Genomic DNA, 14,428 nt, shown 5'->3' with positions numbered 1-14,428 from the left:
ACATTGTGAGTGCATAAAACTGCGACTATAGTGTTTGATTCTAACATGTGAGTACAAGGTTAGATAATCGAATGAAAAATGAGAATGAGAATGATTTACATCCGAAATCTATGTCATCATACTATTCAATATACACTATTTTATACACTGTGTGTAATCGTTTCTTTGCTTGGTTTTTGTTTATGATATAATTTTGGTTATAACTCATGTGACCAAAATCCGGTTTGGTGCAAGCTTCGAGATTAACAATTGTTTATTAACTACATATTATTTAGTTTTTACAACGTTACATTATTAATATATGATAATTAACCTTAACAAAATTCCTAAAATTTAATTAAAAGTATTTATATTAACAATAATGAATAGCAAGTTAATTAACAATAATATTTTCAAGATGTAACTAAATAGATCTCGATTTCCAAATATATTATAAGTACAATAATATACTCGCATCCCCTTTAAGTTAGCAATATACTCGCATTGATTTAAATGCTTCAGTTAAAATGGTACCGTGATAATAGAATTTCTGTTTTAGATATTTGGTTAATTTTTGGAGTAGGAACAAAAAAAATTGGTGACATAATTATTTAAATAACAAATTATTTGCTGGAGTATCGAGTTTGAGCTAATTTAGGTATCTAGTATATATCTAACATATTCAACATTGTTGGCACACAAAATATTATTAGTATTTAGGCTAATAGATTGGAATAAGAATAAGAAAGATTATTTAGTGTTTAGGGTTTTGTTTCAGTTTGTATTGGGGTTTGGTAGATAGGATTTTGAGGTTTAAAATGGGTAGTAATTTAATAGTGACGATCTAACAATGCATTGTATACAAGCGATCAACTAATGAACTCTTTAATACATGAATTGATTAATATTTCTCAATCATAGTTCAACCATTTTAGTTACTGTATTATATTTCATTGATTTTTTTTGTCTCCACAAACAACTATTTTATAATGTATTGGTTTGTTGGAATAAAAAGATGTCCTCGAATAATCTATACTATTAAAACAGATGCATGTTTATGAATATGATCCTGAAATTTCTAAATAATTACAAAAATTGCATGTAAATTGCATTTATTTTTTCCCAGTATTATTTGCAACCAATCAAAAGACATTATTTTGAAATTACATTAAAGAATATTTAATATAATTCAGTTCTTAACATTTTAAAAAAAATTATTTCCTAAATGTTTGCATCATATCTTACCAAAAAATATTTTACATTATTAATTATTTGAAAGAATTTATTAAATGAAACCTCAAAATAAAATTAAATTGAAATAACAAATGATTAAATCAACAAAATCATAATACGGGTATGAATTATCTCAACTCCTTAAAAAATAATTTCATTTAAAGTAAAAAACTAAGTCACATAAACTAAATTTAATAAAATTATAGAAAATATTTTGAAACGCACAAATGAATTTTTTCAATACAAGAGTGTTGAAGATATAAAATATTTAATTTAAATTTAAAAAAATCAGTGTAAAATAAGTTTTAACTTCCTTTTAAATAAATAAAATCATATTACGAGTTATAATTATTTAGAGTCTTCTAAAATTTAGTCATATTTAAAATAACAAAAATAAGTCATTTAAGTAAATTTAAAATAAATTTCATAAGAAGTTAAAATATATAATTTATCAGAAATCATAATTTTATTATGTAAAATAATTTTCCAACAAAAAATACAGGAAACTTTTTATCTATTTGCAAATAGTCTAGGTTGGACCATTACATTTATTTAATTTCCTAATATTTCTCTTATAACCAATTTAATTATTATTAAATATATACTATATCTAACCAATTATTTTAATATTTTCAAAACAAGATCTTTAAAAATATATTCTTAAGTATTTTTTACTAAGATTACATCTTAGTAATATCTTTTATCTAAAATGTAAATACACATTTCTTTTTAATTTTTACTTTTAAATCATAAGTCATAATTAATAACTAATTGTAGTTAAAAACGATTTTTAATTCATTTTTTATTTATATACTAAGAAATAAAATTCTATAGTATTTATGTATACATAATTTATATTCATAATTAAATTGCTACATCAAGTAATAAATATAAAGAAACTTAATCCATCTATTAACTATTTTCCAAATTACAAAATAACATAATAAAATAAATGCATGAATTTTACAACATATTTCAACTTATTAAAAAAATATTAAAGTACAATATATAAGCTAATAAATAATTTTATAAGTTAATATATATATATATATATATATTAAATAGTTTTACAATTTTAATTTATTTATCAAGTATAAAGCGGGTTGAATGACAATAGTTAAGTTGTATAATAATGCTAACCAAAAATATAATAATAAAATAATTTTTACCAGTATAAAATATTACAACAAAATTGCGGATTTAATAGAACTTTTAAATAGAGTTTAACCAGATTACATATAGAGTCATCGATGTTATCGGTTAAACTGTGGGTCCGGACCGGTTACAGAACACTGAATATAATACTTCATGTATAATATTTAAAAATATGTACGCAATCAAAAATAAAATAAAATTATATCATTCAAACACAGTCCCACCCTTTTAAGGAGGATCAAAATCATCAAAATGCAAACTTTTAAAATTGATAATAATCTCAGACATTTAACAAAAGCGGAAGATCAATACATAGAATGATGAAAAAAAAAATCTTTTCCGCCCTTTCAAAGGACGGGTCAAACTCTAGTCAATACTATTAAAGTTGAAGTATGCCCTATTGATAAAAGTTTAGTTCAACTAATTATTTTCAATAATCTATATTTTAAAAAATACTAACTACACGATCTATATCTAAAATATATTTTAACCTTTTCTTTTTTTCTTTTCAAATTACATTTAACCTTCCTTTTAATCTCTATATTCTAGATCCACTTCTTTCATCCACACTAATAATATTAAACAGTTACGTTTTTTTAAACTGTACTAGATTTTGACCCGCCCTTTAAGGGCGGGTATATTCTTTTCTTTTAAAATTTTTTTTTTTTATATTTGTTTTTTCTGATTATATTTCTATTTTTGTAATCATATTTGTGTATAAATTTAGATCAAAATATATTGTAATTTAAAAATTGATCCGGTATACGTACGGCTAAGGCTGAGTTGCAGGTCGAATTCGCCCCGCTGACCCGCCAACCCGCGGATTTTTAACTTTGTTTTGGTTAAAAATATGATCCGCACAACATGCAAACAAATAATATTGTACATGCTTCCGCTCTGCTTAATTTTGTGGTTATCCATGGGTTATATACATATTTTAAAAATCATTATTTAATTTAATTACTATAAAAGTATATTTATAGTAAAAAATTTATACATGACTTAAATTTTAAATTATTATTTTTAAATTCTTGTATTTAAAAGTATTTACTTTTAAAATTTTTATTTTTTAAAAATAATTTGCGGATCGACGGGTAGCTGCGATCCAAAATCCACCAACTCATACTAAGCCCGCATAAAAAAACTCATAACCCGCATCCGCAAATCAATTTTTCAAATAGTTGGACGAAAAATAATTAGTTAGTGAAAGGATTCAACAATTTTTAAAGTAAATTTTTTGGTAGTGATTCCCTTTTAATAGTATAGATGAGGTACAATATTGTTTTAAATTAATTTCACACCATCATTCGATACAAAAACATTATATAAACATTAGTAATAGAAATAGTGGTTTATACAAATCTTTCTTACGCACATATTTAAAATGTTAGAAGTCAACAGTTTAGATTATAGTAACATTTAAAGTCAATAACAGTAATAGGCTATATTTAAATGAAGGAAAATCTTATTAAGTTGCTATAAAATAGGTTTGTTATATGTAATAGGTTGGACTAAAAAAATGAAAGGGTCCAAAACAACTTGTATAAGTCGACTTTTCAAGACTTCTTCCCTTTTAATCGTATAGATATGATATTTAATAACAAAGATATATAGCACATACATATTTTTAATAACTAATCATATTCTTCATGTTCGACGAGACAAGATAACTGACATACAACATCTTTATCTAACAATAAATACATAAAATCAATTATGAAATATGTTATGCAAAATCACATATCGGCTGGAAAATGATTTGGAATAGTTTTTTTCATGCCGCAACATTGTTTATAAACACAACGTATAAAATAATATTATTCACAAGTAACTTTAGCAATCATAAATTTAATCTATTAATAGATTTAAGCCAATATATACTTCAAAATATAGGAAAAAGTATATACACTAAATTTGTAATAATATTTGATCTTTACAAAACCTTTTTACCAAAAAAAATCATTACAAAGCCTATAAATTAAAATACATAATATAAAACAATAAATTTACTTTATATGTCAAACTAAATAGTTGATTCAGTTTATGTACTATTACAAAAATAAATGAGAAGTTTAATCAATTTTTATTTTGGTTCGGTTTGCGGGTTAATGACGAATTTTGGGGGTTTATCAAGTTTTTAAATGATAAATTTTTATTAAATATGAGTTTTGTGGAACATATCAGTTGGTTGAACACTGATAAAATGCTACATGAAGAATCTAAGAGCATCCGCAACAGTCAAAATACAAGAGTCTTTAGCACAAAAAAAATTATTATAAAATGATGTAGGTCTTACATTTTTTGGATTTGGTGCCAACAAAAGCTCTTGCAGTCCTTTGGTAAGAACCTATTTTCTGGCAGGTACGTTACTGTGTTGATTCCATGCCACGTGGAAGCCCACGATTGGTCCTTTTTTTTTAAAGCTGAAAAAAGAAATATAAAAAGTTACATGGTTATCTTGCGCAAGGGAGTCTCGGCATTGCTGATGCTCTAACCAGTCTTAGATTATATATGACAACCAAGTTTACCGGTTTTATATCTGAATTTGTTTATAAACCAGAAATTTAGAAACCGTTCAGGTATTTACAAAGTTTGAATTGATTCAGTTGGGTTACTTTTTTGTTTGGTTTTAGTAGCACAGTTGGGAATCAATTAATATGCAAAAGGAAACTGGGTCCAATTCACTTCCAGTTAGATTTTGGTATTTTGGGTAAATACGGATTTGTAAATAAAAATATCAGATAATTTAAATTTTCATTTTAAATATCAGGTAATTGGGATAAAGATATATGACAAATAAACTTTAAATTTTTAAATAAAAATATCAGATAATTTTCATTTTCATTTTAAATATCAGGTAATTAGGATAAAAATATATGACAAATAACTTTTAAAATTTTGAATAAAAATATTCTGGTAAATCCGGTTTGCAAATAGTACTTTTAGAATAGTTGGTTATTTAATAATTAAATATGATTAATAAGTAAGTGTATAATTTTTGTATTGTGAAAAAAATTCAGGTATTCACTTTGTTTTCAATTAGGTTTCGATTTTTTGGTTCTAGAGATATATTATCGCTCGATCATTTATGAAATTCGATTTAGCTTTGGTATTGTTTTTTTCAATAATTCTTTTAAAAAACTTTATTTAATTTCAAAAACAATATGCGGGTCAAAATCTATATCAATACTGTTAAAATAGGATCATGACATATTGATATAGGTACGGTCCAACTATTTTAATAATATTGATTAAATATTTTTATAATCATTTTAGAAAAATTATTGCATAAAAAACAAAATATGATTAAAAATACATATATAAAATATTTTTTTAAAAAAAAATATAAGCAAAAGATATACCCACCTTTTTAAGAGCAGGTCAAAATCTAGTGTAATATTAATTCCATCCAAAAAATAATTTAAACTGGAGATCTCTGACATAACTGGTAGGATACACTACGTTTGTTCATAACATATGAACAAGATTTGGGTTGTGTAATAGGGAGACGATGTGGTTACAATCAGTTGAGTAATCTTTTTTTTTTGTCACAGGATCAGTTGAGTAATCAGTTGTAAGTGAGATTCCTACGAGCTATAACAGAGTAATAGATCTTGACCCATCTTTTTAAAGGGCGGGTATGTTTCCTTTGACAAATTTATTTTTGTAACAAATGTGTTTCAACATAAAATGTATATCAAATGTCTTAATGATTTTTGTTAGGAGTAGGTTTATGTTTGTTTTCATCTATACAAGATATTAGTATTGTGAAATAATATTTTTTTTACTGGAAACTACATTAAGAAATTAAACTTAAAATTATTTTCAGTAAAATTAATTTGTACGTTTACTTGTAAAATTATACAAAAGTCTAAATGAATTGTAATATTATTTAGATTAATAATGGCTATCGATATGATCCACTATATTCATAATCAGGCTTTTAAATGGATACTGGAAAATATAATATATTCAAAATATCTAATATCCATTGTGAGAACTCCTTCAAATCTAGATTTTGACCCGCGCTTAAATAGCGGGTATATTTTTTGTTGAAAAACTTATTTTACATAATAAAATTACGATTTTTGATATATTATATATTTTAAATTTTAATGAACTTCATCTTAAATTTACTTATATGGCTTATTTTTGTTATTTAAATATGACTAAATTTTTTAAGACTCTAAATAATTCTAACCCGTAATATGATTTTATTCATTTAAAACAAAGTTAAACTTATTTTATACTGATTTTTTTTCTAATTTAAATAAAATATTTTATATCTTCACCATTCTCTGCATTGAAAAATTCATTTGGGCGTTTCAAAAAATTTTCTATAATTTTATTAAATTCAGTTTATGTGATTTAGTTTTTATTTTAAATGGAACTGTTTTTTTAAGGAGTTGAGATAATTTCGACCCGTATTATGATTTTGTTTATTTAATCATAAAAATTCTATAACTTTATTAAATTCAGTTTATGTGATTTAGTTTTTATTTTAAATGGAACTGTTTTTTAAAGAAGTTAGATAATTTAGACCCGTATTATGATTTTAAATGGAACTGTTTTTTAAAGAAGTGAGATAATTTAGACCCGTATTATGATTTTGTTATTTCATTTTTTTTGAGGTTTCATTTAATAAATACTTTCAAATAATTAATAATGTGAAAGCTTTTTTGGAAATATATAGTGCAAATATTTAGGAAACAAACTTTTCAAAAAGACTAAGAAGTGAATTATATTAAATACTCTTTAATGTAATTGCAAAATAATAACTTTTGATTGGTTTCAAATACTGCTGGAAAAAAAATTCAGACAATTTTTGTAATTAATTTGAAAAGTTAGGGGCATATTCATAAGAAGTATTATGCTTTAATAGTATAGAATCGAAAATTTCGAAAATTTGAAATAGCATGTCGATAATATATTTTAAATGGGTTACTAAACAGAATCAAAATTTCAAGCTCATTGATTCGAAAGTTTCAAGTCCATTTCGTTTTAATAATACACTGAACAGAAAAATTGGGCTGTCAATTTATTTTAATACTGTTGGGCTTTTAATGGCCGAATTTTTCTTTTAATTACACGACTTCATTTAAAAAAGGAAAGGAAATGAGATGTTTTGTAATTTAGATAGTCTAAACTATTTTTTTATATATCTTGTATGTCAAATGAAATAAAATATAAGAACAAAAGTTAAGTTTTATAAATATCCAAACTATTATTTTAATTTTTATAAAACATTTATAAAATACTTCATTTTGTCTCTATTTATTTATTTTTATAGCTAATATATTATCTATATAATAAAACTAATTCATTTATTAATCCGCGGTTCACCCGTGGTCGACCCGATGATCCAGTGACCCGAAACATTATCCGATTTAGTGTCCGGATCGAATTTAAAAACATTGAGAAAAGGGGAGAGAGAATGGGATCAAAATTGTAGCATATTTTAAAAATCTTTAGCAATCAAAAATTATGGCAACAACACTATTTCCGGTTATTAGTTAAATGCGGCTAACTTATTGTTTAAATAATTAAATGGTATGTATATATTATGAATTAATTACAGTTATTAATTAGAAGATTTGTTTAGATATGTGTGAGATAAATATCTATATAAAGATTTGGATATGATAAAATATGAATATTACTGGAAAATCTAAATTTAAAAATACTTTTTAACAATACAAAATCTTATTTAACAACTTTTTTAAAAATTAAACAATAGTATGGTTAGATATGTAAAACAAATATCGAAATGCTCAATTTCAATATTTAAAATTTGTTTACTTATTGTTAAAACTGATTGTTATAACTGAAATGCTCTATTTCAAATTATATACTTGAAATCTTAGATAGTTTACGTATTCTGTGACAAATAAAAATAGATTATATATAAAATGTATATTTTATAATTCTTCTTTAATTTTTTAGTACTATTTATATAATTGTCATGTATAAATTATATTTTCAATATAATATAATATCACATATAAGGCTACCATTCCTGTGTGTACCTAAAATATCTCCAATTAATTTGGTATAAAATTTGTTCCTCACGTTAAAGAATAGTTAAGGAGTGAATGTACCATTTTATAAGTTTCCAGAAAATATATATGAAATGGTAAGACAAAGTTGACTAACATTATGAAATGTTTATATAGTGAACTTTTAACTTAAAACTATTAAATAAAAGTAAAGAAAATGTACCAAATGGTAAAAACAAAATCAGTGGAAAATACACTGCGATAGTTTTCATTGCTAATGTTTTCTTCATTCTTTAATATGAAATTATTATTAGAGAGTATTCTTCAATAATATTTTTAAAATCGTTAGCAATCAAAAATTAACTAAAACTCAAAGAAAAATCAGAATCAACCACCCATACTGCTTAGCAGATGAACACAAAGAATCTCATAAAAAAAATAAAACTCACATGTGTTGTTTGGGGAAGATCAGAAGAGAGCACGATAGATATCCCTTCAAGCATGTCGTTGTTTTTTTTAAAGAAATTTTGTTGTAATCATATTGATTAGAATATACTGTCTCTGCTATTTTAAAATGAAACTCATAAGAATCTGTATTTCTCCAATCTGTTCACGAATGATCAAGCTCTCAATTTTTGTTTGTTTGGCCAAAATATGATGAAGTAATTAAGTGGTGATATAGATTTATTTATAGTAAAAAGAATATCCGATTAGTTGTTACAAATAATTTTCCAACTTTTTAATTTGATTTAAAATAGGAAAAATAGAAAAGCATAGGCTTTAAATATTTCAGTGGTAGAAATCCGTAAATATTGTTGAAACAGAAGGTCACCTCAAAAAAACGTCTTCTATTTTAATAGTATTGATAGTACATTTTAATGACAATCTCATCCAGCACAGGGCGCATATCATTACCTAGTCCTATGTTATTTTTGTCAATTATGTTAGTAATACATGAGATGAGGTTCTTCATGTGGACAAGCGTTCCTTTTACTCTATATAAAGTTGTTTGAAAACATAAAAGAAAATACTTTAGATGAAACCAAGTTGTTGATTTTGGAAGTGACTTATAATTCAGTGCACCAGTATAAGATCACATTTGTTGGATCGAATGTGGATGTACTTGGCGCAAGTAAGGCATACGTTTTGAGATTTTTTTTAAAATATACTATGGTAGATAAGTGTAGAGAAAATGAATATTAAATTTTGATATATATAAATAAATACAGGGTTAAAGAGATGATTTTTCAAATTCTACCGAAAACCATGAGGATTGGGCCGAAGCCTATAATCTCCTCAGACCTAAAACTACATCATCATGTAATATTAATTTCGTCCAAAAAATAATTTAAACTCGAGATCTCTGACATAATTAACTGGTAGGATACACTACGTTTGTTCATAACATATGAACAAGATTTGGGTTGTGTAATAGGGAGACGATGTGGTTACAATCAGTTGAGTAATCTTTTTTTTTTTGTCACAGGATCAGTTGAGTAATCAGTTGTAAGTGAGATTCCTACGAGCTATAACAGAGTATAGTAGTATATATTCAACCTGTTGCTCAGAATTCCAGCATTTGATCTTATCTTGCGTTAATAAATGATCATTTATAGCCAGACACGATAAGAAATACTAGTATTTAGATGTAGCAACTAAATAGTGGATGTGATCAAGAGAATTAAAATTTATAATGGTCTAAACAAAAAATATCTTATTTCTTTCATATGTGTATATATATATATATAAGACGTGCCAACTTGTTTATTGAAAGATTCACCACATAGAAACCCAACATGCTTATTGACATGTCATGTTGCTGCTACTTGCTAGATAAAGTCAGTACGGCTGATCAATATCAATGAGAAGAAGCATGCGAGGCAAATAATCATTTGCCAATAGTTATATGTTCACACGTCAAATTGATGAACTAGAATCAGAAAGAAACCACACATGTAAGATCATTTAGCTGTACAAGATCTTTTTTATTCTCGGTAGTTGGAATGCATTGACCGTAGCTCAACGGCATCGAGCTCTCTCACAAAAGTGTCAGGCCTATAGAATCCGGTTTGCGGATCAGGCATCCACCATAACTCTTCACCTCTCCTAATTTTAACTTCACTTTTAGAGGTTGTCACAACATATGAATCTAACTCTTTTGCTACAGTTTCAGGTCTGTAGTATCCGATTTCACCGTCTGCTGTCCACGATGGCTTCTCTCTGCTGCTTCCTATTGCATATGCCCTTTGAGAAGCCTTTTTGATCAAAATGTATCCTCTCCTGCAATATTAAAAAAGTAAGAATTGTCATTCAAGTCAAAACGCTATATGTTCAAAAGAATTAACCAAACAAAATATAAAATTCTAGGTATACTAAATAGATTGATTACATTACAACTATGTCCTTGAGAGAGCAAGAGGAACTTTTGAGATTGAAAACCGATTGAGAAATTGCTCCCATCATAACTTCTATAGATAACAATAAATGTAAGAGAATTTCAATAGAGATTACCATACGTTGGAAGATATGGCTTTGTGTTGTTTATATAGGGAAGTTGCTACTAATAACAATTCCTCTAATAGACTAATTATGCTTTGACTTAGCAATGGGAGTAAGCGAAGTGGTAGTCTCTCGCTCGATCTTATATGCAATCAAAGAGTGACATTTATAATTTACACCTGAACAATGACCCAATCTTGCTTATAAGATTAAGAGTTTAAGCGTACTGCAATTTTAAAAAAAAATTAAGCTAATATTTAATAAGTAATAATGATGAACTACTAAAACTTGAACAAGTAGTTTGTGCATGAAATGGTATAGTATTATAGCAGTGAAAAGGTTCGATAGGATCAAGGGTTTCTCTAGAACAGTGAGATGGTTTGGACTTCGGAAGGGTCAGAAAGAAAAATGGCTTTTCTTCAAATAAAATAATGACTTTCGTATTTGGCTCACCTAAATACCTGACCAATGGGTTACTAGTTAGAACATTTTTTGTTTATTTTTTTGTTTTTGGAATGTGTATTTTGATCTGAACAGGCAGATAATGACAAGACGTTGCATGATTTCGGCCATCCTTTTTGCCTTTCGAGTTAGTATAAAGACAAGCTAACCAACATGCATGCAGGTGTAATCGCGAAGAGGGCCATTTATTCATTTTCCTGTATATCATGCATGATGATTGCTATCTCAAGGAGAGCATATTGGATTTATTGTACTCCGAACGGACCTAGAAAATAATTTAACATATGACACAATATATATATATATAGAGTTATTTATTAAGATATTAAAATAATTTATTTCAATAAACTATATATTTTTAAAAAATAAATTAATCACTAAAAGATTACATTCTATACATTTCAGAAAATAGATATAGAGATAAATAATTTTTTAAATTTTTAATTTTCCATTTTAAGTAATATTACAAAATTGTATATAGCACATGATATTTTTATTACAAAAGGATTTATTCATTCAGTATTTATTTAATTTTAGTACTGAAAATAAATAAAAATACATGTTAAAGTGAAATTTAAATAAATTCTACATAGATATATTTTTGACAGATTATATTTTTTTATTTTGTAAAAGGTAATGTTAGAGAAAGGAAAAAAAAGTAAGCAATTGTAAAAGAAAAAGGAAAATAGTTGTAGGCAGCAAAATAAATAAATGAAAAAAGAAAAGGTGATTAAAAGTGTACAAACAAATAAAAGAAAAAACAGTTCATGAATTCGAACACAAGAAAGGTGGGGCACAATTGACCAGTTTAAACCATCAGAGCTACACAATTATATATGTCTCTTCATGTCATAGGAAGTTTATACTCCCTCTGTTTCATAATAAGTGTCACTCTGAGCTCATTTTCTTGTTACACAAAGAGTGTCACTTTACAATTCCAATGTAAATTATACTAACTTTCAGCTGAAAATTAATTGCAAACTGCATTGATTTTATAAATAATTTTATTTATCTAAAATACTATTGGTCAAAGAGGTATAATTAATTACAACTTACATATATTTCAACAACTTTCTTAATCTGTGTGAAAAATGTCACAACGACACTCTTTAAGAAACGGAGGAAATATTACTTAGGATGTGGCACATGCCACACTCTTTACTCACCTGGATCCGCCTGTGGTCTGTAGTCCGGCTCAAAAAATTTTGAGGCCTTTGAGCAAATTGTTTCTAGGTTATTTTTTTAAAAAAGTAATATTTTCAAAATAAAAAATAAGATAATTATGTTAAAATTATCTTATATATAATATTTTAAATAATTTTTTTTTAAAATATATAAATTCATTTAATTATTAAAATATATGAATTTAAATTTAAAAAAAATTATACTTTTTATAAGAAAATAGATCTCTAAATCTAGGGGGACGAATTTAGATGTGGTATTTTGATTATTTGAATCCTTGTGATCAGTTGTATACTTTTCTATTATAACAATGTTACATTTCTTTAGCGGAAAAAAAAAAACAGTGTTACATTTTTATGCAAATATTCATATTGTGAGTTACAAACAACATTAAACTATAATATAGTCTACGTCCATGCACTGAGTAAACTGATTATATAAGCTCGTCTGGGTTAGGGCCGGTCCGAAAACCCGAATCTTTGTATTTTACTTTAAATATTATCCTTCTTGCAATCAAATTTTTTTATTAGTATTAACCATATTATTTTAATATTTTTAAACCAAACTCTTATAAAAATATAAAAAGTTGTTAATATATTTTATTGTTTGATCATATTTATCATAAATTTTGTTTTCTTATATGTTTAATTTAAATTTATATTTGATTATTTAAATTTTATTAAATTCGGTTAGTTTATAATATTTTTTAAAAATCATACGAAAAAGTAAAATATTTTTGATAAAGAAGAAAAGTTTAAATTCACTTTACATTCTTTTTTAAAAGTTAAAACTGGTTTTTTTCATAAAATTCATATGTACTAAAACACTAGAAACGACAATGACAAATTATTTTTCGAAATGTCCAAAAAATCCGAAAAACCTATAGCTCTACAAAGACCGGACCGGGCTTTGAATTTTAGAACCAAAATATTTCCGAGTCGGGCCGGGCCGAACTCAAATATTTACGGCTTAGTGGGTTTAGGCCGGACCGGACCAGCCCAAATTGACAACCCTATATATATATGAGCTTTTTATATCTATTTGACAGAATATGGCGTCGTGGTAAGGCAGGAATATGACGTCGTTGGATTTCTTAAAGTAGGAATTGAGGAAACTCACCCACTGTCGTTCCTGGTACGTCTGTGCCACAGCTTTCTTTCAAAGGACTGGATTGTCCAAATTGATCACGTGTATAAAGAAGCTAAATGTCTTGTCGATGGGTTACCCAACTATTTTTTTTTGCTAAACTGCAAATATCATATATAAGATTGAAAGATTTACAAGAAGATCTTAGTTTTGAAGCCATCTTGGCAAAAAGAAAATAAACACAAGATGGTTTACATAGAAATTAACATAGCTAGCTCAACCACAACGCCATTAGTGAGTTGAATGGCCTTCTTAGTCTCCTTGCTGAGATAATATTCCTTATGTCTTTGTCAATGCCGTGGAGCACTACTGAAACCTGTAGGACTGTCTGACTATGCACCAGGTTATTTCTTTGTTTCCAAAAATGAAAAACTACTGCCTGAACTGCTCCTTTCCTCAGCAGCGTTAGCTTCTTAGACCTCGAAGATCGAATCCAATAGAGGAGTTCAGCCCAACAAGTAAATATAGATGATGGAGCTTGGCATTTTTGAAGCACCACACACTATACATTGTTGTTGTAAGCACATGAGATCAGTAGATGGTCTCTGGTTTCATCAAATCTGGAACAGAAAGGATAGGCCGGTGAAATTGGCATTCCCCAAGCCGCAAGTCTTGACCTTGTCGGCAGCCTATCATAATTTGTTACTCACATCGTGAAAGCATGTTTTAGAATAGCACCCTTGAACTAGACGATGTCGACCCAGTCCTTGACCTCCTCTCTAGGTCGCAGCACCTCCCAAGTGGTGGAAGACCTGAAAGTTTTGGGTTAGCCAACT

General features: G+C 26.7%; 1 protein-coding gene across 1 annotated transcript; it reads right to left on the bottom strand.

The window, feature by feature from the left end:
• Nucleotides 1–10,348: 10,348 nt before the first annotated feature.
• Nucleotides 10,349–10,823, bottom strand: LOC130511402 (late embryogenesis abundant protein 37-like). Its single transcript, XM_057008369.1, has 2 exons — nucleotides 10,753–10,823; nucleotides 10,349–10,643 (listed from the first exon to the last, which is right to left on the bottom strand). Exons 1-2 carry the CDS (start codon nucleotides 10,821–10,823, stop codon nucleotides 10,349–10,351), a joined length of 366 nt encoding a protein of 121 aa, XP_056864349.1.
• Between the last annotated feature and the right edge of the window lie 3,605 nt (nucleotides 10,824–14,428).

Source organism: Raphanus sativus, chromosome 4, assembly GCF_000801105.2.
Source record: "Raphanus sativus cultivar WK10039 chromosome 4, ASM80110v3, whole genome shotgun sequence".
Lineage (NCBI taxonomy): Eukaryota > Viridiplantae > Streptophyta > Magnoliopsida > Brassicales > Brassicaceae > Raphanus > Raphanus sativus.
Note: the sequence above shows the minus strand (reverse complement) of the source record. Positions and strands in the feature narration are given on the sequence as shown.